This window comes from Labeo rohita, chromosome 6 (assembly GCF_022985175.1).
Source record: "Labeo rohita strain BAU-BD-2019 chromosome 6, IGBB_LRoh.1.0, whole genome shotgun sequence".
NCBI lineage: Eukaryota > Metazoa > Chordata > Actinopteri > Cypriniformes > Cyprinidae > Labeo > Labeo rohita.
This window is the reverse complement of record NC_066874.1, coordinates 34071212-34099074: the sequence shown is the minus strand read 5'-3', so window position 1 is coordinate 34099074 and position 27863 is coordinate 34071212. Positions and strand designations below refer to the sequence as shown.

Genomic DNA, 27863 nt, shown 5'->3' with positions numbered 1-27863 from the left:
GATCTCGCTAATGGGGTAAAACTGCTATAACTAAAATATTCCGTACTTTAACACCTTATGACCTTTACAAACTCAGATTTACACTAAAGCAGTTTAAATCAATTTAATAAAGCTACACCAGTAAAGCGTGTCCATAATATTTACATTATGTGTTTACTGTGTTAGCATAGTGTCTTTCTTACAATATGTATCGCAAACTGGTCTTAAATAAAAAAATAAATAAATACAAATATTTAAAAAATGCTTTAGAGATTTATAGAAATTAAACAAAAAATAATTATAATTAATAAATATTTCTATATTAAAAACAAAGTTTTGATATATTTATGGTAGGAAATTTACAAAGTATCTTCATGGAACATGATCTTTTCGTAATTTCCTAAAAGAAATAGAATATCACAAAAGAAAAATCGATCATTTTGACCCATACAATGTATTTTTGGCTATTGCTACAAATATACCTGTGCTACTTAAGACTAGTTTTGTGGTCCAGAATCACATATGAGATACAAATATGCAGATTATCTACATATTCCTAAATAATATGATTTGCATAGTATTTAATAATGTAAATGAAAATATGTAGATAATAAAAACTCAAATATGATAATCTCCATAAAGCAGAGATATAGTATAATTATAACTTTTAATTTTTTTTTATAATTATCACTTAGTAGGATTGTAAAGCCCTTCATTAATATCATGAAATAAGACACAAAAATATCCTGACCTCCAAATCAGAGATGCAGATAATCACTGTGAGCTATTAGTATGAAGGAAACATGCCAAAGAATAAAGCATTGAATCACACCATCCCACATCTTCAGGATTGTGCATTTCATGCTGAACTCCACATTCATATTCTCATGCAGATGAAAACAAATCTAAACACCCCAGTGCGTGTTGTCACATTAAATCGCCATCACAGCCAAAACACAATTATGAAAACAGAGACTCAGGCGCCATAATTGGCCAGATTTGCTTTGAGTGCTCCCTGATAGCATTAATGGACTTTTAATATTGCACTGAGCGAAAGGAGATAAGGGACTATTTGAATGAATTGGGTGACTGAATTGCATGGACAAAGGTGTCCAAACTCATGTCTATTAACACACAGACTACAAAAACTGAGCATTATTTCATAAACGCCTAGGGAATAGGCCACTTAGGCCACCCTTATGCAATGAAAACATACTTTCGTATATATTAACAATCAATATATTCAGATATTTAATTTAGAATAACAGGTGTAAATTCAGGTAAACTGGGGCAATTTTTGACTGTGAAAATATAATATTATTGTTATTATTATAGACCAATATATTAAATAATACATAAGGAATTGCTGCTTGTCTTATTTAAAAAAGAAATGCGAAAATATATTTACATAAACACTGTAATGCATGTCAGTTTTATAATCAATAATACAATTCATAATATATAGATGTACATGGGATAACATATGCTACTGTGTGTATAAATATATTTTAACATTTACTATATATTCACATTTATATATGAACATGTATGTGCTATATAAGTATGTACATATTTATGTGGAAAATATATATTTTTTGCATTCATTGCTATATTTTCTTATATGCATTTACACATAAGCATTCATGGCCCATGCATATATTGCAGTAAGCTGAAAAATATAAGCACTAATTTCACATATATATAAATTAGAAAGATTTTTATGAAAATTTATACAGACATCCATTCTTTAGAATAACATGCACTGATGAACCATTCATATTAAGACCAGGAACACGCAATAATAAAATATAAAGAGTCAGTTTGCTTTCATATTGACTTTCCTGTACAGAAAGATAATATAACAAATATAAAAACCCCATAATAAAATTTGCATATGTTGCTACATATGTTAATAATATCTATATAATGAGTTTAAATGGTATTGAAGCAACTATATATGTTTTATTTATACATCCAACGTTATTAAAACATGCAATATATATTTTATTACATGTCTGTCTTTTATTTTTACTTGTGTAATATCAACATATTGATGGGTTCTAGTACAGGCTAGATATACTATATGTTTCATGTATGGTTTTTTTTATGTCATCTGAATATAATTCATATATGTAAATTTTATATATGTACATATGTGACCCTGGACCACAAAACGAGTTATAAGGGTCAATTTGATATGATTTACACATCATCTGAAAGCTGAATAAACAAGCTTTTCATTGATGTTAGGATAGGGCACTATTTGGCCGAGATACAACTATTTGAAAATCTGGATTCTGAGAGTGCAAAAAATCTAAATATTGAGAAAATCACCTTTAAAGTTGTCCAAATGAAGTTCTTAGCAGCGCATATTACTAAGTTTTGGAATATTTACGATAGGAAATTTACAAAATATCTTCATGGAAAATAATATTTGCTTAATATCCTAATGATTTTTGGCATAAAATAAATATGATGATAATTTTGAGCCATACAATGTATTTTTGACTTTTGCTACAAATATACACGTGCTACTTAAGACTGGTTTTGTGGTCCAGGGTCACATATGTTACATTTGCATACGGATTAGATGGGGAAAGTCTCACAATCTTTAGATTTAAAGTTTCTAAAAGTACACTTGAGACTGATTTGTCTAATTCAAGCCCACTAACACAAGTTCCAGCAGGTGCATTTATCAGTGGCATAAAGAAAAAAATGATCTCATTATCCCATCAGATAATTCCCAGCGGTCTGCGAATCAACACCGTCGTAATGAGGACGAGAGCTGTATAAAAAGAGTAGCGATGCACGCTTTGCATGAAGCAGACCTATTTTAGACTCTGACTTGACTAGACTAATCTACTCCGGGCATCTGAATGCAGTAATTACGAGGTGACCATTCTGACTGATTGCAGAACTATGCTCCACTTTCAGAGGAAAATCTGAGCTTGGAACGTTGTGTGCATCGCAGCTCTGCAATGCAGTTCTTTGTGGAGTCAAATTTGCAGCTTTGTTCTGTCGATGCCTCGGCTTCCCGGAACACAATTCTCAATGCTTTGATTCGTACACGCCACCTCGGGTAATACTTTGATCCTCCTGCGCGTCGACGTTCGGCTGCTTGTTCGTTTTCGTTCCAGATGCTTCAAAAAGCAACGGCGTGCGGCGCAATATAATCACGCCTCTCTGAAAGGCGACTAATTAGGGAACGAAAATGTAAGGTTGCCAAGGATACAGGTCACCCAAACTCAAAGGCTAAACGGCGGGGAGAGTTGACGAAGTATGAACTGCGCCCACTGATTGCACGCTCTGTTTGCGTTGTTTTAGCACCTGATTCGCTAAAGGAATTATGCAAATCGGATAACGATGCAAAAAGGCATAAATAATTAGTGCAGGTCGCTTGTGGAGGATGCAACAAATGGGTCTACTTTAATGTGACTGTACAGCATCATGAAAACCAGTTTTAAAATGCTAAAAGAGTACTCAACTACACCGTGCATCTGGATAGATGCGATTAGAACACTCTTCTACATTGTTTGATCCTTATTTAATGAATTACTGTTACCATGATCAATAAAAATGTAGATAAAGATAATATTTTGTTTACGGCCAACCTTCTATGAGCAGCGATGCCATATTTAATTAATAAGCACATTAACTGAACCAGAAAAATAGCACTGAGTTTTGTAAAGAAGTTACATTATATAACAAGCCTAAATTACATTATATATATATTTTATAGTTTTTAGAAGGAAATGTCACAGTCCTGCATTCGGATTATAAAATGAGATACAAAAACATCCTTACCCAAAACCAAAGATGTAGATAATCTGCATTACTTCTATATATATTAGAATAGCTATAATACATATTGCAAACTCTGTATTTGTTGATATCAAAAAAATTAAAAATAAAAAAAATATATATCAATTTAAAAATAATATAATAAAATATATTATATAATAATAATTATAATAAAATATATTAATTAGCATATTATAATTAAGATATTATCAATATAAAATGATATAATAATTATTAATTAAAATAAATTAAAATTAAAATAATTATAATATAATTTTAATTATAATTGCAATAATAATTTTTTAGAAATTATAAATATTATTTTTTAAAGGTTAACAATACACAATCGTGTTTTTTTGGGGGGGCAATTAACAGGTGTGTGTGCAATTTTGTAAACTGGCTCGTGTGATTGTGAGAGTAAAAGTACTGTATATACTTTGTCTGCCGCCCATCGATGGAGTAGAAGAGCTCACGCAGCTCGTCGGTTGTCAGTATCCCATCTGCAAAGTACGCTTTAAACTCCTCAAAGGACAGCTTCCCGTCATCTGCAAGAAGACACAAGAGGAAAGCAGACAGAGAATCAGCAACTGCATCTGTTGCCAAGTTTCCATCCAAAGATTGTTTTGTGAAAAAATGTTTAATGCATCAAAATGTTTACAGATAAAGCTGCTAATTATCACTGAAATGTTGCAAGTGTCATTAAAATATTGTTTAACTTTAGATCATAAATTATATATCGATACTTCATGAAGAGCTAGTTTAGAAACACTTTTTTTTTTTTTTAAGAAAATTTACTTTAGTTTATATAAATGACAGAATTACATATGCATCTGTATTTTATGTTGCTTCCATCTCAGTTATGTTTAAGGATGTGCAAAATCCAACTGGACTCCATATAAAGTGAAATTCCCTAATAAAATCTAAATTAAGAAAAAAACACCCATTTAGACAGGAAGACACCTGTTATTGGTTACGTGCTGTTTAGGGTTTAACAAAAAAACAAAACAAAACAAAACCATGCACTACAAGTACATAAAATATCAAATAAAATGTGGAAACATGTGCATCCAAAAGTACAGATTTCAACAAGCAGTTGCATGTGCATGTCTAGTTTATCTCCTCAAATAAAGCTAAATCTTTTAAAGATTTGATGCCACAAACCCTGCAAGCTTTGGAAAATAGTTCTCCTTCACCTACTGTTCATAATATCAACCCAGTACCTTGTTTAGTATGCACTGGGTGAGTTCAATGTGACTGTACAGCATCACAAAAACACTTGGATTTTAAAATGCAGAAAGTGTCCTTGACTACACCGTGCAATTATACCGCTCTTCTACATAATTTGTTCGCCATTTAAGGAATTACTGCTGTCATGATGCTCAAGAAAAAGTGTAGACAAAGGTCTTTTTTAAAATAATAAGCAGATTACTGCCAACCTTCTATAGGCAGCATTTCCCTAATTAAATAAGTGCATTAATTGCACCAGAATGAGTTGCAATATGTAATAAGCCTAAATTTCACACTGCATACTGATTAGTGTACACCCCATTCTGACAAAAAACACCCATTTAGACATAATTAAACATGCAAAGTGACCAAACACTCTTACGCGTTTAGGAGTCTGTTTAACTAAAAAACTCTGTGTACGGAAAATGTAAATAATTGGTGGAAACATGTTTATTAAAACATAATGCAGTTAAATATTAAACACATTTGATTTCCCAGTGGCCTGATGCAAACCTGTGCACCTTGACTCTTGGAAACTGTAATGTAGTCTGGTTGAAGCTTACAGTATTTGCTAGATCTTTCCAGTTTTATTTGCAATCAAACAATCAGTGAATGGACTAGAGGTTGAGCATTTACCCTTCTGAAACACAGTCTCCTCAGCCCACAGCGAGTGTCTTTATCAGGTCAGATGAACAACTGGCAACGCTTTTCACTGACGGCAGATGTCGTAGATCAACCTTGATACGTGAACTACCATCTGCCGTTAGTGCATCTGCTCTTATTATTAGGTAAGTGGAGAACGTGCCATCTATCAAGAGCCCAAAGAGAAATATACACGGCAATATGTGACAGCGCTCATTCATGGCTGACGGATCGTCTAAATCACTTCCTCCCTGAGCACGTCGCCGAGCATTCGGCTCTCTGACATTTATCAGCCTCCTGAAAGACACGAGAGATTCTTTTAGCCCTCCAGTTGTGCATTTGAGGTTTGATGACACTTCAGCTTGACGTCAGGGGCGGCGACTGACTTTTCACAACGTGAATGTGAGGGGAAAACTCTGCTGTAAGATGTAAAGAAGCCAAAATCAACCAGCCTAAGAGTTTGCAGAAAATAATATCACAAGATTTGTATGTTTTCTGAAGGAAATACAGGAGAAAATCAATGCTATGATTCCAAGATGTTTCTTTGCAGTTGCTAAGGGTCCAGAATATTCTGAATGATATTCTAAACCATAAAAAGCCTGACATATCAAATAAATTTAAACAGAAAATTAAAAAAAATTTAATTTAAACTCTATTTAAATTTATGAAATAAATTTCGGAATTCTGACTTTATAACTTGCAATTGCCAGTTTATATCATCCAATTGTGACTTTATTTCTCAGAATTGTGGTTTTATAACTGAAAAAAAGTCAGAATTGTGAGATAAGTCACAATAACCTTTTTTTTTTTATTCAGTGCCGGAAACGGGCTTCCATACAAAACACCTCAATTTTATTCAGAGACTCAAACTGGACATAAAGAGGCAATTTTGTGCAGGTGTTGATATTTATATGGCCTAATATTTATATGATATTTATAATACTTATCTGGGTTACTTTAATTGAAATGTATCTGTTTGCACTATATGTAATATTACACAAAAGTGATAAAGTGATGTAATATATAATACTATACAATACCATTCAAAATTAAGAGAAATTTATACTTTTGTTAAGCAAAGATGCACTAAATTGATTAAAAGTGACACATTTATAATGTTACAAAATATTAATATTTAATTTTCATACTTTCTATTAATCAAAAAAAAAAAAAAACACACAAATATTTATTGATCAGAAAATTAACAATTATTATTATTATTTATTTATTAGTTTTTTTCTGAAAAGTCATGTGACACTGAAGATTGGAGTAATGATGCTAAAAATTCAGCTTTGCATCACAGTAATAAATTGCATTTTATAATAAGTCATAATTTTGAATTATTATTTTAAATTTTAATAATATTTCAATTTTTGTATGTTTCTACCATATTTTTGATTAAATAATTTCAGCCTTGGTGAGCAGAAGAGACTTTCTAGTACATTAACATATTTTAAACAGTTGTGTATATTCAAAGATATATTTAAAAACAAAAAAATATATATATATATTTTTTTTTAAATAAATTTTTACTGTATTTTTGATTAAATTATTTCAGCCTTGGTGAGCAGAGACTTCTTTCAAGTACATTTAAAGTTGTTGCTTATATGGCCATTTATTTTACTTACATTTATTTACAGGTCTAAAATTGTGTGTCAGATATGATCCAATAGGTTTTAAAGGGTTAAAGAATATTAGATTGAGGTTCAGAGGAAGTTATTATTATTTCCTACAGTAATATAGAAAGTAGCCTGCGTTTGCGCCTCTGAGAACTTTTTATATTGGAACAGAGAAAAGTTTCAGGGATAAATCAAAGAGAGATTGCAATGAGAAGCAGTTTGTCTCCAGGGCCAGAGATCAGATGAGAACATCAGTTCACTCGTCTTTGAGAAAGAATACAATGGAAATTAAAGTCAGAAACTCAAAGCATTACTTATAAAGCACATATTTTGATCTAGACATCAGCTACGGATGAATAAAAAGAACAACAATTAGACTGATTCTGTAGAAATGGCACAAAAGGTAAATTGTAAGTGTTCCGGCTTGCGATTTTCACCTTGCGGATGATAAAAAAGAAAGAAAACCGTCTAGAAAAATTCAGGTCGCTTGATATAAAACTCAACTAGACTTCTTTAAATAACCACCTAATTCACAAATTTGCATTTCACTCACATACAAAGAGGTTTAAATGTTTTTAAAGTTAAAAACTACATTTTTGTGCCCAAATGGATACTTAATTACACCAGAGGCTTGACGTGACAGTGGGCATATTCAGAGCGTTAGAACACTGTCCAACGTCTCCAATTAATTCAAGAGCAAATCTGACGGCCATCTGGGTTCAGTCGCTTCATAACAGACGGTATCACTGATCAGACTCTCCGCTCAGCTCCGCTTCAGAGCCAAATAGTGGCACCTTCTTCATTCTCCGTCTATGGGTAATTGAAATACACACTAACCAGCCAAAGAAGCACTTAAAAAAAATGTTATGAGCAGAAATTTAATTATGGTGGAAGAAACATCAGCACTTTTCAGAACAGAAAGAAATATTGCATTTTTTTTACAGCATATTTGGATTAGCATTTAGATACTAAACATTTAGTGGGTCACTGAATTGCATTATGCACAAAAATTAAACAGATAAATCTGTTTTTATATAACAGTGTAAACAGCAAAAATCACATCAGATCTCAGTTATCAATACTAATCTGGGTTACTTTAATTGAAATAAATGTATCACTATATGAAATATTACACAAAAGTGATAAAGCTTTGTAATATATAATACTGTACGATGCCATTCAAAATTTTAGAGACATTTGTACTTTTGTAAAGTAAAGATGCACTAAATTGATTAAAAGTGACACATTTATAATGTTACAAAATATTCACATTTTAATTCATACTTGCTACTCAAAGAATCGAAGAATCAAAGAATCCTAAAAAAAAGTAATAAATAAAATCAGAAAAATATTTATTGCTCAGAAAATTACCAATTATTTATTTATTTATTTTTTCTGAAAGATCATGTGACACTGAAGAGTTCAGCTTCAGAAAAATTCAGCTTTGCATCACAAGAGGAAATTCCATTTTAAAATATGTTATAATTTTAAATTATTATTTTAAGTTTTAATAATATTTCAAAATTTTTACTGTTTCTACTGTGTTTTCAATTAAACAATTTAGGTTTTTGAACAGTAATTGAACAGTTGTGTACATTCAAATATATTTAAATACAAAAATAAAAAACATATTTTATAAATATATGTTTACTGTATCTTTTATTAAGTAATTTCAGGCTTGGTGAGCAGAAGAGACTTCTTTCAAGTACATAAAAGTTGTTTTGAACAGTTAAATGTATATTCAAAAATATATTCAAATACAAAAAATAAAAAATATATTTTAGAAATATATTTTTACTGTATTTTTGATTAGATTATTTCAGCCTTGGTGAACAGAAGAGACTTCTTTCTAGTACATTAACATTTTTTTAACAGTTGTGTATATTCAAAAATATATATTTAAATACAAAAATAACAAAATATATTTTATAAATACATTTTTACTGTATTTTAAATTAAAGATTTTATTTTTTTTTTATTAAAAATATATATTTTTACAAAAATAAAAAATATATTTTATAAATATTTATATATTTATGTACATTATGTACATTGAAATACGTAAGTCTGAGCTGTTTCAACTGAAAGAAACTTGGCCTGATTGGTCTTAAAATAAGTCAGTGCCCTTGTTTTGTCTCAACATGCACACCAGTGATGTTTTTTTGGCATGTTTATAACCAAATACGTAAATGTCCTAATTGAATAATGGCCTAATCTCGGCTTAGTCTAAACTCTGTCTGTGAAACCAGGCCTACATCTTTAATGTATAGAGTTAAATTGTCAATACTAATGCATACGTTTAAAAAGGAAAAATCATTTAATTTAACAACAAAACATGCAAAATATGATATTATACTAAAAAGTATTTGTATATGACATTATGATGAACATGACAGGTTAAAGTGTGTGTGTTTAGACTGATACGGGCCACAACTACAGTAAAACATCCTCCAGATTTAAGCATCAAAATCAGAACTGAGCAGTCTGCGGTCTAAACAGAGCCTGCATCAAGTCTGAGTTTGGTCATCTGTGGATTGAGAACATTTGCTTTGTTTCCTTGCCTAACATCGCCTGACATTTCTAGGTCAAAGTTTAATTCTGAGTGATATCTGAAGTCCGGTAAGAGCTCCGATCTGCCTCAGACCGCTACATAGCAGCTCTTGCGGTTAATGGAGACACCGGAGAGGACAGTTCGGCTCTCAGGAGACTTTTATCTTCTCTGCTGCTCTGCCTTATTTAGTCTCAAACTAATGTGCTATTCTGTGTTGTTGTCTAGGGATCAGCAGACTCTAATGCATCTTCCTAAGCGTTTCCCACCCATCCCATGCTGTGCTTCAAACACATTTCCTTCAGCGAGGGTGGAGCAGCGCGATAGAACGTCGTCTGGTACAGTTACTTCAGGGATTTATTCTGTTAATGCCTAATTTGTTTTCCCTCACACACACACATGCACTTTTCAAACATTTATGGGTTTAAGGTATTTAGAAAACATTTGAATGCACCTTTAGGGTTGTTTTAAAACTAAATTCACTAAAAGAATTAATGCAAATAATCATGCAAACACGCACAAAATTTGTGCTGTTGCGAGGTAAACACAAAAATTATCCCTCATTATCTTAGCCTCTCAATAGGTTGTCCAAAAATGAAAATTTAATGTACTCACCCTTCAGGTTATCCAAGATGAGCTTGTTTTTTCATCAGGTTTGGAGAAATGTAGCATTACATCACTTTCTCACCAATGGATGTGAATGGGTGCCGTCAGAATGAGAATCAAAACAGCTGATAAAAACATCACAATAATCCACACCACTCCAATCCATCAGTTAACATCTTGTTTCTAAGAAACAAATCATCATTAAGCTATTTTAACGGTAAACCATTGCTTCTGGCTAATATACAAGTTCATAATCCATAATAATGCTGGTCTTGACTAAATTAGGAGGTTTGAAGTTAAAAATGTCTTAATGATGTATTTGTTTTTTACAAACAGCTGTTTTTGGCTTGACAAGATGTTAAAGGAGAAGTTTAAAAAAATAAAAAATATATTTTATAAATATTTATATATTTATGTACATTATGTACACGAAATACGTAAGTCTGAGCTGTTTCAACTGAAAGAAACTTGCACCGATTGGTCTTAAAATAAGTCAGTGCCATTGTTTTGTCTCAACATGCACACCAATAATGTTTTTTTGGCAAGTTCACTTCCAAAACAAAAATTCACATATAATGTACTCACCCCCTTGTCATCCAAGATGTTCATGTCTTTCTTTCTTCAGTATGTTTTTTGAGGAAAACATTTCAGCATTTTTCTTCATATAATGGACTGATACGGTGCCCCGATTTTGAACTTCCAAAATGCAGTTTAAACGCGGCTTCAAACGATCCCAAATGCGGTGGTAAACGATCCCAGCCAAGCGAGAAGGGTCTTATCTAGCGAAACGATCGGTTATTTTCATTTAAAAAATACAACTGAAATACTTTTTAATCTCGAACACTCGTCTTGTCTTGCTCTGCCTGGACTCTGTGTATTCTAGCTCAAGACAGTTAGGGTATATCGACAAACTCAGATTGTATTTTCTCCCTCAACTTCAAAAATCATTTCAAAAAAGGTAAAACAGCAATATAAGACGATTTTGAAGTTGAGGGAGAACATGAGATGAGTTTTTCGACATACTGTCATGAACCGGAACAAAAACAGTCCAGGCAGAGTAAGACAAGATGAGCGTTTGGCATTAAAAAGTATATAAAATGTATTATTTTTATTATAATAACCGATTGTTACGCTAGATAAGACCCTTCTTTCTCGGTTGGGATCGTTTACAACCACATTTGAGATCGAAAAATGCTAAAATGTTTTCCTCAAAAAAACATTTTTTTACGACTGAAGAAAGAAAGACATGAACATCTTGGATGACAAGGGGGTGAGTACATTATTTGTAAATTGTTGTTTTGGAAGTGGACTTCTCCTTCAACTGATGGACTGGAGTAGTGTGGATTACTTGTGGATTTTTATCAGCTGTTTGGACTCTCATTCTGACGGCACCCATTCACTGCAGATGGTCCATTGGTGAGCAAGTGATGGAATGACAGATTTCTCAAAATCTGTTGAAGAAACAAACTCGTCTACACAATGGATGGCCAGAGGAAGAATAAATATTCAGAACATTTTCATTTGTGGGTGAACTATTGCTTTAACACACAAAAATCTAACTGTTGTGCTGTGCAATTATGTCATAGCTTATTGCTTTAACTTACAGTTTAATTTTATTTGATGGTGTGACAAAATTATCAAGTATTTTTGTACTACACTACAATGTAATATTTTTCACACCGGCAAATTTGCTGTCCAACGGCCTGGAGCTAAATATACCTTAAAAAGAGTCAAAATCTCCATGAGCGATTCTGTCAAAAGTCACCAGGTGTTCACTGGGGACCGACCCAGCAGTCCATCCAGAACCTGCCCTGCGGGTCAATAGCAGACAAACGACTCTTTTCTCTTGCCCACGTCTGTCCCTCGCTGTAAGGATCCAAAATAATTGCCAAGAGTTTCTTTGAGGCTAAAACATATATTTCATCTCACAGCTGCCACAATGGGAAAAATGGCTGAATGTCAGTATGAAGGAGACTTTCTGAGAAATTCATTTTGTACGATGAAGGTCTGACAGAATAATACTGAGAAAATGATAATTCATTCCTGATCTCCGCATGAACACAAGCTCAAAGCATCAGTAAATCATCAAGAGCGTGTCCAAATAAATATGCAGCAGGTGGTCAAACTTAAAGCTATTTAAATGCATGTATTATGCATGCATTAAATGCATATATTAACATTCAAGATGACAAAATTTAAATAGCTTATGAGCAGTGTGAATGCAGAATTATTCATTTATGTATGAGTGACACAATTACCCTGCAGTAACGAGACACTGCAAACAACAACCAGTGATGATTTTCCAAATAAATATTTCATGCCTAAAGTAAATTTATTTCCACATGAGACAAAAAAGACTGAATTTCAGTAGTTAAAAGCACATTTTAAAAGAGGCACTTCTTCCTTTGTACTGCTTTTTTCCCCCTGAATACGTGGTTCAAAGGAAATTCTTTCATATGAAACGGCAGAGAGACAAAGTTAGATTTGGTTTTCACAGGACAGTCTCTGGCTTCTGTGAGAGCTGTCAAGGCAATGCTTTATTTCAGCACAAAACCTCCAGTCATTTGCTTCTTTAAGCTCTTTCTCGTTTGGTGGCTCTCACTGGAGAATTGCAGTTTTTACATGTAATTTTTCATCTCAGTACAGCTGTCGGATAACCTTTACTACTCAAACCAGATTTGAAAAAAGGGTAATTTTTGCAGTTAATTCAGTTCAAGCTAAGGTAAGAGAGGTGGTACCTTAACAAAATAAAATAAACACATTACATGATGTGCAAGGATGTTTGCCAGTGTTATGGATGGTTTCTCACCGGTCCCAAGTCTCATCAGCCAATAATATTCTCCTCATATGATTTGAGGAATCTTTCATGATGCTTGACCCAAAAACACCAAACTATTTGTGACATGAATCACTTATCTTTTAATATAATTGTCTCATCACCTACTTTCATCTAAGGGTGTGCAATATTTTTGTCAATGATAATATATTATTGCGTATGTCACTCACTTTGCAAAAAACAAACAAAAACACATCTTTAGAGTCCAAACTGGAATACCATTAAAATGCAAGTTATGAAAGCAAATAATAACCCTGTATGTGTTTTTGTTTTATGCATTTGTAAGATATGATGTAGTTAAGTAATATCACATACAGGGAAGAGTGCTGTTTGTCAGTGCAGTTGGAAATGTGATATTGATTTTATACAACAGTTCCATAAAAAAAGAAGTTAATATTGACCGAGTTACATTTAAGACACAATATTGGCTGTTTTTTTCTGTTCCACCAATAAAAATGCTTTCAAACGAAGCCAGAGCAGAGCATTTGTGAGCCGTAAAAAACACTGCATGTTCGTTCCTGAATGTATCTGTTTTTGAATCAACCATATGAGTCAGTGATTCAATGATCTATTCATAAAGACAATCACTTGCTTCATTTCTAATAAATCAGCTGTTTTAAAAAAATCATTTGCGTAAGTGATTCAATGATCCATGCATAGTCCATGTTTCCAAATGAATCCACTGTTTTAAATGAATCATTTGTGTCAGTGATTCAATGACCCATTTTTATTACAGCCACTTGCATTGTTTGTGAATGAATCATTTGAGTTAGTGATCCAATGATCCATTTATAAAGACAATCACCTGCTTCATTTCTAATGAATCAGCCATTTTAAACAAATCATTTGAGTTAGTGATTCAATGATCCATTCATTTTTTTTCCAAATAAATCTGCTGTTTTAAATGAATCATTTGTGTCAGTGATTCAATGACCCATTTTTATTACAGCCACTTGCATTCTTTCTAAATGAATCAGACATTCTGAATGAATCATTTGACTCAGTGATTCAATTATCCGTTCATTACGACAATCACTTGCATCGCTTCTAAATAAATAAGCTATTCTGAACAAATCATTTGAGTCAGTGATTCAATGATCCATTTATAAAGACAGTCACAGTCACTTGCTTTGTTTCTAAATAAATCAGCCGTTTTCGACAAATCATTTGAGCCATGATTCAATGATCCACCCATTAAGAGTCACTCGCAATGTTTCTATATGAATCTGCCTTTTTTGGATGAATCAACTGAGTCAGTGAGTCAATGATCCATTTATAAAGACAGTCACTTGCTTTGTTTCTAAATGAATCAGCCTTTTGCAAAAAATCATTTGAGTCGTAATTCAATGAACCACTCATTTAGAGTCACTTGCAATGTTTCTATATGAATCTGCCTTTTTTGGATGAATCAGTTGAGTCAGTGATTCAGTGATCCATTTATAAAGACAGTCACTTGCTTTCTTTCTAAATGAATCAGCCATTTTTAATTAATCATTTGCGTCAGTGATCCGATCATTATGACAGTCGAGTCATTTCTAAGTGAATCAACCATTTTGAATCCTTTGAATAAATGATTCAGTTAATCATTCACTAAAACCTTTGTTTTAGTGTTACATTTATATATACATGATGACAGGCCTAAACCAGCCAAACTAACAGCACAAATATACACTCAGCAAAATACTGCTGAATTAATATTATAGGACAAAAATACTGTCACACGCCCCTACTTTCAGCCTCTGCATCCTCATAAACACACTCATCTTTCCTCTCCAATTCTGAGAGGTTTTCTCCGCTATAACTCGACCAGCAGCGCCGTCAGATTGAGTCAACAGATGCAACGCGAGCAGACAAACACTCTGAAGCACGACCCAATCTGTCTGTTTGTCTGAGCAGCGAGAAAAACAGTGAAAGAGGGAGGAATAAAGAAGGGATTGAGGGGAGACAGCAGGATGAGGATGAGAAAGGATGGAGAAATGATGAATATACAGACAGAAAGCTAGAACATTTGCAAACCGCCTGATTTGGGGAAGGAAGACGCAGAAGAGCAGAAGGGATTGTGGTGGCTGTATGTGAAGAGACAGTCGCAGTGGGCGTTCACAGCCTGTTTTGTCTCTCTTAGGCCTTTTTCATTACATTCCCCCACATTCTCATTCTCTCTGTGTGTCTGTGCTGACAGCTCCAGTATTTCGGGCCCCGCCGAAGGGGCCGTCAGACACGCTTGACGTGCCGTTTGTCATTCGATTGGCCGGCAGCGATGGGCTCAGGCAGATGCTGAAACTGACCTTCTTTCAGGCGATACGGTTCCGTTGCGTAACACGGACGACTGTGGGGTGACACAGTTAGTAGAAATACAAACTACAACCAAAATAAAGAAGCACTTAAAGCTGCAGCATGTATTTGCAATTAGGGGCAAAAAAGCCAAATAATGACTATTTAAACAGGTTTCACAAGCACCGCCCCATCTACCCTGCTCCCTGTCTGTTATTGGCCAGTCAATCCACTAGCTCCACCCCAAATGCACACCATTGGTTGGTAGTGGCTCTAAACACAACGGAAACATTTTGAAAGTTCATACAACTACACATAACTGTTAACTAGTTGAGTATGAGGTTATTACAGCGTTAAAATCAACAAGCAGTGCTCTAAATCTGCCACTAATGGATGCTTAAGTTTCAATAACTCAGCTAACCCTTAACATGCCCATAAATTAATTTTCCTACACAATGCATAGTTTTAAACATATACTAAAATAATTTAGTAAATTATTTCTTAATTATTTAGTTAATTATTATTAGTCCTGCCATTTGATCAAAAATAGTTCACTGCGATTAATTTTGTGATTTTTTTGCCAATGTTAATATAATTATTATTAACTGAAGTAAAGTGAAATAAAAATAAATATTACATTACAAATTTTAAAAATATTTTTTTAAATGAACTGATAATTAGAAATGTAGCCTTGGCAAATATCAGAAATAAAACAAGTTTAAGCTGAAATACTGAAATTATTCAATAAATAAATAAATGAATGGCACACAAAAATATTCAATTAAAAAATGAAGATGACAATAAATAAATAAATAAAAACTACTATAACTTGAAATTAAAATGAATCTGAAAAAATATTAATAAATACTATATAACTATATAAAACATTTTAAAATACACTTTTCATTATACTAAAATAACACTTTTTTCTTTTTCTTTTTCTTTTTTTGCATATAATATGATTGTGGGAGTAAAATGGGTTGTGAACAGCCTATCTTGGTAGGACAGAAAACAGAACAACTGCTTAAAGGTGGTATTTCACATTCACATACAAATTTAATGCTTTGAATGAATACCAGAAATATTTAATTAATGCTCTAAAGTTAATTAGGCAGCCCTACTCAGTATAATCCCTTCCTCAAAGTGAAATTTCAAAGTTTAACAACCACAACCCAGAAAAGTTGGCTTTATAAAGGACCGGCACAAATCCATTCACACATCATCTCGGTACCACGGTCCTGTGGGAGAGAGTTTATTAACTAGGTTAGTGTGAGGCTGGACGGGCTGGTTTTAACTCAGCTTCTAATCTTTAAATAATCTCCCTTCAAGTCGCTGAGCTCAAAATCCTCACAGGAGAGCTAAAGCTCGAATAAAAGCTCAGTTTATTCTCAAGAGGAGAATAGCAGCCAAACTCTGTTTTTATTTCCCACCCGTCTAACTCAGTGGTCTACTTAGCAACCGTGCTCTAGTTTGACAAGAAAGGTCACTGCATAGACACTCTCTGATTTGTCATTAGCTGATCAAGTGCAACTCAACTTGGGAAATTTTTAAAAACTAGATTTCTGAAAAAAAAATTGATTTAGTTTAATTTAGTTTAACTTGATATACTAAAACCAAAATAATAATAATAAAAAAAAAACAATATTTGTTTATACAACATAAAAATGTACTCATAAAGAAATACACAAAAAACAACTACAACTTTAATTAAAATGAAAATGAACAGAAAAAAATTAAATATAAATTAAATTAAAAATTTAAAAATAATTACATTTAAAAATAAATTAAGGACATGTAAGTGGTTGCCAGGGTGTTGTGAATGGTTGCTAGGATGTTGTGAACAGTTGCTATGATGTCTCAGGTTTTTAGGATGCCCTAGGAGGTTTCTAGGGTGTTGTAGGTGGTTGCTAGGATGACACATGCCATGTCATGTTGTGGGTGGTTGCTATTTTGTTATAGGTAGTTGTTAAGGTGTTGTAAGTGGTTGCTATGGTTTTCTAGATGGTTGTTATGATGCCCTAAGTGGTTTCTATGGTGTTGTAGGTAGTTGCTATGGTGTTGTAGGTGGTTGCTGTGGTGTTCTCGATGGTTGTTAGTGCTCTAGGTGGTTTCTAGCGTGTTGTAGCTGGTTGCTAGGATGTCATAGGTGGTTTCTAGGGTGTTGTAGGTGTTTGCTATGGTGTCCTAGAAAGTTGTCATGATGTTTTTTAGATGGTTGTTAGGATGCCCTAGGTGGTTTCTAGGGTGTTGTAGGTGGTTGCTAGGATGTCATAGGTGGTTTCTAGAGTGTTGTAGGTGGTTGCTATGGTGTCCTAGATGGTTGTAATGATGTTGTAGATGGTTGTTAGGATGGCCTAGGTGTTTTCTAGGGCATTGTAGGTGGTTGCTCTGGTGATTCCACTGATAATATAGGTGGTTGCTAGGATGTCATAGGTGGTTTCTAGGGTGTTGCAGGTGGTCGCTAGAATGCCATAGGTGGTTTCTAGGGTGTTGTAGATGGTTGCTATGGTGTCCTAGAAAGTTGTAATGATGTTCTAGATGGTTGTTAGGATGCCCTAGGTGTTTTCTAGAGCATTGTAGGTGGTTGCTCTAGTGTGATAAGTGATTCCAATGATGAGGTATTTGGTTGCTAGGATGTCATAGGTGGTTTCTAGGGTGTTGCAGGTGGTTGCTAGGATGTCATAGGTGGTTTCTAGGATGTTGTAGGTGGTTGCTCTGGTGTTATGCGTGATTCCAATGATGATGTAAGTGGTTGCTATGCTGTCCTATGTGGTTGCTAGGGTGGTTGCTGGTTCATTTAGGTGGCTGTTAAGGTGTTCTGATTTGGCACTAGATAGCATGTAATGTTAGGAGTTTGTTCAAATCACTAACACTAACTCAGTAAGATCAATAGTAATATTGACGCAGCTTTAGCAAAGTCCACTAATTATGGCTTTTCCACAGCACAAACGCAGGCTCTTATATTCTCCCACTCCACTTCTCTTTCTATATCTCTCCGTCCTTGGCAATGATGAGAGCATGATTGAAGTGGCAAGAAGGTAATTGGCATTCTGGAACAATGGTAATGACCTCTGAAAGGACTGTGCTGCCCCAGTGACAGCCACTCATTTCTGATTTGTTTGGACAGCGCATCGTTCTGTTCATTTCACCCTCTCCCTCCTCGTGCATTATAGGCCTTTGAAGAATAAACAGGCATTTCGTGACAGGCTGGTCATTGGCTCTGGCTCAGATTAAGCAGCGGGCCACCCGCGCATGTGCCTGAGGGACTCCGATTGCTCTCAGGCTTCAAACTCTCACAGATATTATGCGTTCTGAATAAAAATGAAAAGTTTTTTGCAACAACCTACATTAGCATTCCCAGAAATTACAAAGCAAATTGTGTTCAGCACTCACAGGAAAGAAAGATGTGACCTGATTAACATCACAATTGTATCCTAGACAGCAATAAGATTAACTGAGAGGCAAATAAAGATCTCAACAGCGTCTCAAACTGTGCTCGAGTCTGAGAGGCAATCAAAATGTCTGAAGAAGATCTGCAACAGCAAGATTAAAGGAAAAGTCCATCCAAAAATGAAAATTTGCTAATAATTTACTCACCCTCAGGCCATCCAGGATGTAGGCCACTATTTTCCTTCTAAAAGAAGGTTTTTAGCTGAAAGCGTGCTCCTTGGTGATTTATTACATTCAAGTCAGTGACTTTAGAGAATAAAAAAGCATATCAAGAAACACAAAATTAATACCCATGGCTCCAGACGATATATTGAAGTCTTATGAAGAGAAACAATTGGTCTGTGCAAGACACTGAACATTATTTACAACATTATTACCTGTAATCCAGAGCCTCAGACAAACATGGAAATACGATTCTTTTCCGTAAACTGGTTCTTTCGGACAGTCTGATTCAACGAACTGATTCAATTCACTAGTTTGTTTACGTAATCACACAAGGACATAACATATATGTGACCCTGGACCACAAAACCAGTCATAAGTGTCAATTTTTCTAAATTAAGCTTTATACATAATCTGAAAGCTGAATAAATAAGCTTTCCATCGATGTATGGTTTGTTAAGATCGAACAATATTTGGCCGAGATACAACTATTTCAGTATATGGCATCTGAGGGTGCAAAAAAATCAAAATATTGAGAAAATCGCCTTTAAAGTTGTCCAAATTAAGTTCTTTGCAATGCATATTACAAATCAAAAATTAAGTTTTGATATATTTACAGTAGGACATTTACAAAATATCTTAATGGAACATGATCTTTACTTAATTTCCTAATGATTTTTGGCATAAAAGAAAAATCAATAATTTTGACCCGTACAATGTATTTTTGGCTATTGCTACAAATATACCCCAGCGACTTAAGACTGCTTTTGTTGTCCAGGGTCACATATGTAATTATATATATATAATACAATAATTATGCAAAACGTGGATGTTTTGCATGTCTAAAGTATATGAAGTGAATAAACAGGTCTTAAACAAATTCGGTTGAACTGTTTCCTTAGTTTAGTGACTGTTGGATGAACTGGAGTGCTGAATCAGTTCAATCATCACAGCTCCAGATTTCAAGTTGGAGTGACTGTCAGGCATCTGAAAGTGAGTTTTGATTGAATAACTTGTAGATCCGTGCTGCTCAAGTCGCAAAATGTTTCTGACGATTTGATGAACTGGTTCAACTAGTTCACTAAAAAGAACCGATTCAAAAGAATGAATCATTTGTGAGCCAGTCATCACTCAGGAACATTTGCCTGAGGCTCTGGATTAAATCAATATATCAACAGGAGTCACTGGTATTCAATTTGTAATCTTTGATACATTTTTTATTCTCAAAAACAGGCAATCGCTGACTTGCATTTTATGAATCACTAAGTCCCACGGTTTCAGCTGAAAATCCACTTTCCTGTACTCTGAGTAATAAATCTTCTAGGTACTTTCAAATTCATGCACGTCCAGAGAGATTGTCAAACAATGCATCAGGACATCGCAGCAAAATCAGAATGCGAATGATTTATTTACAGTGACTAAGCAGAAATCCAGAAAAATGTTTTTTGTTTCATTGATTCGAATTTGAAATAAGACTTGCAACTGAGGCGCTGTGCAAAAGCAACAAGAGAAACACTTTAAATGTGACATAGCAAAAGGTCACACTCACCGTTTTTGTCAGCTCGACGGAAAATCTGTAAAGAGATAAAGATGAAAAAACAGTCAACGGGCAGTTTCTCAACGCGAGCAGCATTCAGAAGCTTAGAGGACTGGCGGAAATGCTCAGTGCTGATCAATACTGAATATAATTTGGCCTGAATGTCTTTAATGAACTGCCCCTTTAGAGCTTCGCTGTGTTCCTTCTTCAACACTGATGGAACGTGACATTATAAATGAGATGCCTTTATAAAGCCACAAACAAACAAGCCATGTTCTCAAAAACCATCCACATGCAGAAACCAAACATTTTTTATTGAGGCAAATGTGCAATTGCTATAGTGGTGCTATAACCACAGACTTGCACTTGAATAAGCTGAGCTGCATCCTGGGATGCTTTTTAACAATATATTTGAGGAACATGTACGCTGCACACTTCATGATGCCTTTCATTTACTATCTCCTCTAACTAATTCGTAAAAAAATTGCACAAAATTGTTCAAAAGTTTGTGGCTGTCAAGATTCTGCTCACCAAGGCTGCAATTATTTTACCAATATTACAGTAAAAACAGCAATTGTTAATTATTATTTTAATTGTAATTAACTGTTTTCTATGTGAATGAATGTATGTTTATTCATGTGATCAAAGCTGAATTTTCAGCATTTTTACTCCAGTGTCACATGATCCTTCAGAAATCATTCTAATATGCTGATTTGCTGCTCAAGAAACATTTCTGATTATTAGCAATGTTGAAAACAGTTGTGCTGCCCAATATTTTTAAGGAAACTGTGATACATTTTATCTTTAAAGATTCACAGATGAATAGAAAGTTCAAAAGAGCAGCATTCATTTCAGATAGAAATCATTTTTAACATTATAAATGTCTTTACTATCACTTTTCAAAAAATAAATTGGCTTTACGGTAAATTTATTGCATCTCTGATTAATAAAAACATTTATTTCTTAAACAAACTTTCTGTCCCCAAACTTTTGAAAGGTATTGTAGTTTTGTAAAATAAATTCATATGTAGGTACAATTTATTTCTGCCTAAAAACTAATTTCAAGCATTTCAGCAGAAGCCTTTAGATCAAAATTTGATTTGTAAAATCATGAAAAGCAAAAATTCTTCCGTTGCGTACACACTCAGAATCATCGTAACAGAAAATGGTTGCTATATTCTCAAGGGCAACTAATCCTGTTATCTGTCAAATTCTCTCGAGCCTTTTTTCCCACTCCTGGCTCCTCAGGCCTGTAGTGCAAACATCAGATTGTGAAGGTCTGAGACTCATCTGAGATTCAGGGTGCGAACGTTTCTGGACAGTTTGCCTTTGAGGATTATGTAGGTGTTGACAGTACAATCATCTAGTGGCTAAACACGGCTCCTTCACACCTGGACAGGTCACCACGCTGTTATAGTTTTTTTTTTTTACTCCTCAAGTGCTTTTAACACCATCTGGCCTTCACTTCTGATGGCCAAGTTACTGTCAATACAAGTCGATGCCCACCAGGGTTTGTTCTAGTATCTGTTTACAAGCCTCCTTCTTCAATTATATCACATTACCTGCAGGTCTCTGATGGTTGTATAAGACTGATATATTTCCAATATAAATAAAAGCTTCGGGGAATAAACTCGCATTCAGCCAGCTTTTTCCCACCTGTCCATTTTAAATAAAATCATTTTATCATCAAATATCATATGTATCATTGATAGCAATGTATTTTATTTCCTATGTGTGTCAATGACTTCTGTTCGTTCCATAAAAGTGTCTTTAAATCACTGAATTTAATTTGGATGAACGGATCTAAAACCAGATTGTCTGTTTTCATATGAATGTCAAATCTTCAGAGTACATTTTTCATATGTTCTGCTAATATTCCTCATTTTTTTCATTAGCAGTTTTTAAAGTCATTTCTGTTTACTTCTTTTATGTAGTTCTGGTCTTTGTAAGCACCACTGTGAGAGCTGAATTTCTCCTCTGGGATCTACATTTACATTGTTAGGTGGCTTGTTTATGATATCATATGAAACAGCTGCAAGTGGTTGAATTTTACAAGACAATACAGCAAAATCAAGCAGAACAAAGGAGAACTAAGATAGCGTGTCACCTTCAGAATTACTAAACTCTTTTTTGTCTAGGCCTCATATTGACAACATAACCTTTTATAAAAGCAAACTCTGTGCAAATGGATGAGAACTGGATCTTTTTGAGATTTAAAGAAATGGTGCATGCAAAAATTAAAATTCTGTTTTTATTTATTCATCCTCATGTTGTTATGATAATCTATCCTATAATCTGTGCTTAATCTGTGCAGATTTTTCTCCTGATTCAGACAAGACCACTTTTTCACTCCTGAAAGCAACATTATGGATGTTAATTGATGGACTGGATTGGTGTGGATTACTTGTGGATTATTGTGATGTTTTTATCAGCTGTTTGGACTCTCATTCTGACGGCACCCATTCACTGCAAAGGATCCATTGCTGAGCAAGTGATGCAATGCTACATTTCTCCAAATCTGATAAAGAAACAAACTCATCTCCATCTCGGATGGATTGAGGGCGAGTAAATTTTCATTTTTTATTGAACAATTTCTTTAACATTTCTAATTAAAGGCGCAGTTTCACAAGCTTAATAAAATACAAACAACTTTAAAACACAGCTAACTGGCTTGCAGCATTAAAATGTCATTTAGACAAATGGTATTAACTAAAACCAATAGTTGGATTCCCACACTATGTGTATTTGGCTAAAAGCCACACAAACAATCAAACAAGAGCTGACTAATCCCTGTAGAGCAGATTAATCTAAGCAAAACGACACCGGAGATTAAAAGGTGAAATATACTCTGTTTATGAAGAGCAGGTCGCACGTCTGTTGATTCTTCAGCTTTATATGACACAATAAGGTTTGTAAAAGCCAGATGTGCAATAGCGCATTGCCAAAAGATAAGTGTAGGATAATGCATCATTAACAATGTCCTTTAAAGGTCATCTGAGCTTCCTGCCGAGAGATCGTTTCCAATGGCTCTCTGGCAGGTGTTGAGCCAGTGGGGAGACACGGGTCCTACTGACTCCGTTCACTAGAAAGAGAACAAACGATTCACAAAGCACAATATCAGTTGAGTCACGGTTTATAAATAGGCCTGACAGCATCTTAGTTAATCCAAATCTCTTTCTCCTTCAGAGCCCACGGTTCAGTATCAGTGCACAAGAGCTTCAAACGCGGGCCGGGGGAATTATAAGTAGCTGTTCGCTCTTCTCATGTCAGTCGGCTTTAGAAATTTCGAGGATACGGACCCGGGAAAGATGATTAGCAATTATCGCCTCGGGGAGCAAATAAATACCTCCCACAAACACAGCCTCTGTCCGACACGATGCGAAAAGCGATATTTCAACACTTGAGACTCACGGCCTATTTTGTTGACAAACGCAACTTTTAATGTAATTTAATGTTTGAATTAGCAGGTCATGTACCTCATTTCTTTCAATATGAGTCATTTATCTCTAGGCGACGTATTTTTCTGATAATAATCTCAATCTGATATACACATATTAAATATATTTTCATACAAAGTAAAATCTTATATGAAACCTATTCAAATTTGGAGCAATTTCATATATTGACATATATATCTAGTTCATACAAATATGCATCATATGTCTATGTATGTGCAATACAGTTTTTGAGATTTTTGACATGTACCTGTATATCCATCCTAAAACTTGTCCATACATGTTCATATAAGTAATTATCAATTCTTCTTTTATGCCAAAAATCATTAGGATATTAAGTAAAGATCATGTTCCATGAAGATATTTTGTAAATTTCCTACTGTACATACACTACCGTTCAAAAGTTTGGGGTCAGTACATTTTTATTGTTTCTTTTTTTTTTTTTTTTAAGAAATTAATACTTTTATTCACCAAGGATGTATTAAGTTAATAATTAAAAGTTTATTAAAAGTTAATAATAAATAATTTACATTGTTATAAAATATTTATATTTTGAATAAACACTGTACTTTTTAAACTTGTTATTCATGAAAGAATCCTGAAAAAAAAAAATCACAGGTTCCAAAAAATATTTGGCAGCACAACTGTTGATATTATCCAACATTGATCATTCTAATAATAAATCTGCATATTAGAATGATTTCTGAAGGATCATGTGACACTTAAGACTGGAGTAACAGCTGATAAAAATTCAGCTTTTCATCACAGGAATAAATTCTATTTTAAAGTATGTTAAAATAAAAAACATTATTTTATATTGTAAAAACATTTTGCAATATTACTGTTTTTTTTCTATATTTTTAATCAAATAAATGCATAAGAGACTTCTTTAAAGACTATTACAAGTCTTACTGACCCCAAACTTTTGAACGGTAGTGTATATCAAAACTTAATTTTTGATTAGTAATATGCATTGCTAAGAACTTCATTTGGACAACTTTAAAGGTGATTTTCTCAGTATTTAGTTTTTTTTGCTCCCTCAGATTCCAGATTTTCAAGTATTTATAATTTGTCCAAATACTGTCCTATCCTAACAAATCACACATCAATGGAAAGCTTATGTATTCAGCATATTTATGATGCATAAATCTAATTTTGTTTTTTTTAAATGACCCTTATGATTGGTTTTGTGGCCCAGGGTATATATATATTGTGTGTGAAAATGAAATATAGCCTTATAGATATAAGCAAAATCACTCCTGATATAGGGCAATATATGTCATATATCTCCATTAATATTCTGCTATTTTTACACCATAGCAGCCACCTAGAACATTCTAGAAACACACTAAACACTCTAGAATCTGGCTGTGAGCTTTTGCACTTGCAAGTACCTGCAAGTTTGTAAAATGTAAAACTCTAGTTTGATGTTGTGCAGAAACCAATATGAGAAGGCTCAGTAGTACTTCCTGCAATATTTAATTTCATGCATAATTCTACATCCTGAAGATAAATTTATAAATAAGAGATAATGCAACAGCAAAAGACAGCAACATTAGCAATGGTCTCTTTAATGAAACTATGAGAATTTATGACAGAATCACATGCTGAGATGCCTGCACTTGAACAGATTGAATTCTTCCAAGCAGCGCAGCAACATTAATCATGATGCACATCAGAACTGTCAGAAAACTTTGCTGTATTTGCTGTGGTGATCAAAGACATACAACTTTACTTTCCCAAGTGCACGCTAAAGGATGAAAGCTTGAGATACAAACACAATGCTTGGAGTTTTTATATCTCCCAAATGCACACGCCGAGCTCTTAATTTACAGACAACAAAAGCTGAAGCTGTGTGTAAAGTTAACATAAAATGTCTAATGTGATGTGAAAGAGGAAAAAATGTAGGATGGGACTTGATTTTATCCAGCTGGAATCGATTGGATTAAGAAAAGCGAGCATTTTATATCACAATGCCAGATCCAAATGTGGATTGCAATGGAAGATCAATTTCACTCTACAGAGCTTCTCCAGTTCGAATCATAGATTTTAGAAAGCATTTACAACAGCAGTCTAAAACAATGACTTCTGAGTATTTGGCTAGTGGTTAACATTAACTAAATGCCTGCAGCCAAAAAAGAAGTTGTCTCAGAGAGAAAGCAAGTTAATGCTTTTTAATTAAAGATTGCACTAATGAATCATGCAAAATAAGACCAGGAGCGTGTGCTAAATAAGGTCAGTTTTGATTTCAGGTTGACTTTAAGGACAAGCACGCACATACACACAAAGACACACACACACACACACACACACATCCTCTCTGTTGTCAGACCCCCTCTATGACAGCTTACTTAACCCTGCTGAGAGAACATCTGCAACTTTTTATCTGTCACTAACACGACTGCACACAGCCTTAAAGGTGCTGAAGCAGGTACTGCTTGTACATTACACACTGCCACAATACATGCAATAAAAATGCAATACAGGAAGATTATATAATGCAAAGCAACATTGATCCTTGATGATTATTATTATTATTTTGTTTGTTTGTTTAGAATTTGAATTAATCTCTAAAAGCTCTATAATATTTCATGCATATGAGCACAAAAAACAAACATGTGAACATCTATCCATTTGTAGAGAATATATCACATCGCATTTGTGAAATCATGACAGCCGATTCCTTCAAATGTGATTCACCAGTGGCTGCTGCAATTGTTTAATTGTACAGCATAAATGCACGCAAGCATCAAAATCATTAAGCATGAATGACAATTCTGGGAGAGTGACAAAGAAAGGCATTCTCACTGCAATAAAAAGAGATTTTATAGAATTTATGTTCATATGCATATCGAAACCTCTACATTACATATGCCTTAGGCCTATATTTAAATATGCAAATGAGCTGTATATACTGTATACTATTTATCTGATGTTCCAATGGGAGACTAAAAATAAGACATTGCAATGCATTTGGATTATCTTCCTGTGCTTCATAATAAGCGCATAAGCGTCTGCATTATTTATTCCTCGAACTGTCCCTATAACAATCAATGCTTTATAGCATAACCTATTTTAAGACTATATTTTCATATGTGCACAACCAACCTCTCTCTGTATCCTACATTAATAGAAGTGACACAATGACTTGTGCTCTTGGGTTCAAGGTTAATGTTTGCATTGTCACCTTGCTGGGTTCACTGGCCGAACGTTTGTCTACTTACATCGTGAAAGATGGACAGTCCATGAACCGCATCCTGGATCTGATGCTGCTGCTGCTGCTGTTTGGAGCGGAGATGCTCGCGCTTCGCCGACTGGAGACACATCGTGATCATTTCGGTGCACGCCAACATCTTTAAACAAGCTGTTCAAAAATTTGGAAAGAAGAGTATGCTCTTAACGACACCGATATATAAGCAGATCTCGGAGGTAATGAGATCGGAACCGGGGTGTGAACAGCAGTACGGCGCTTGTCTTCTGGGCGAATGCTGCTGAATGATGCTGAGGAATACTAGTGAACGCCAAAGAATCATTCTTTTAACTGAACCGGTTCTTTTGAATGATTCGGACGTACTGATTCGAAAAGCGCGTGTGAAGCTTTGTGGATTTTTTTGTCTGTTGACAAGATTTTTGGAGTGATGAAAAGATATAACCAAAATATTCTCTGTAAAAAACGTGCAATATTTAAAAAGTTCAGATTTCTGTTTTGGAAATATGTGCATATTTAAAC

The 27863-nt window shown here is 34.1% G+C and overlaps 1 protein-coding gene across 1 annotated transcript in view; it reads right to left on the bottom strand.

The window, feature by feature from the left end:
* The window catches only part of necab3 (N-terminal EF-hand calcium binding protein 3), a 41927-nt gene extending 14286 nt beyond the window's left edge, over positions 1 to 27641 (bottom strand). The window contains exons 1-3 of the mRNA XM_051112320.1: positions 27358 to 27641; positions 20691 to 20715; positions 4217 to 4325 (exon numbers count right to left, since the gene is read on the bottom strand). Of these exons, the coding sequence (XP_050968277.1) occupies positions 4217 to 4325; positions 20691 to 20715; positions 27358 to 27486 (263 nt within the window). The 5' untranslated portion in view covers positions 27487 to 27641. The remainder of the gene's footprint in view (positions 1 to 4216; positions 4326 to 20690; positions 20716 to 27357) is intronic.
* Between the last annotated feature and the right edge of the window lie 222 nt (positions 27642 to 27863).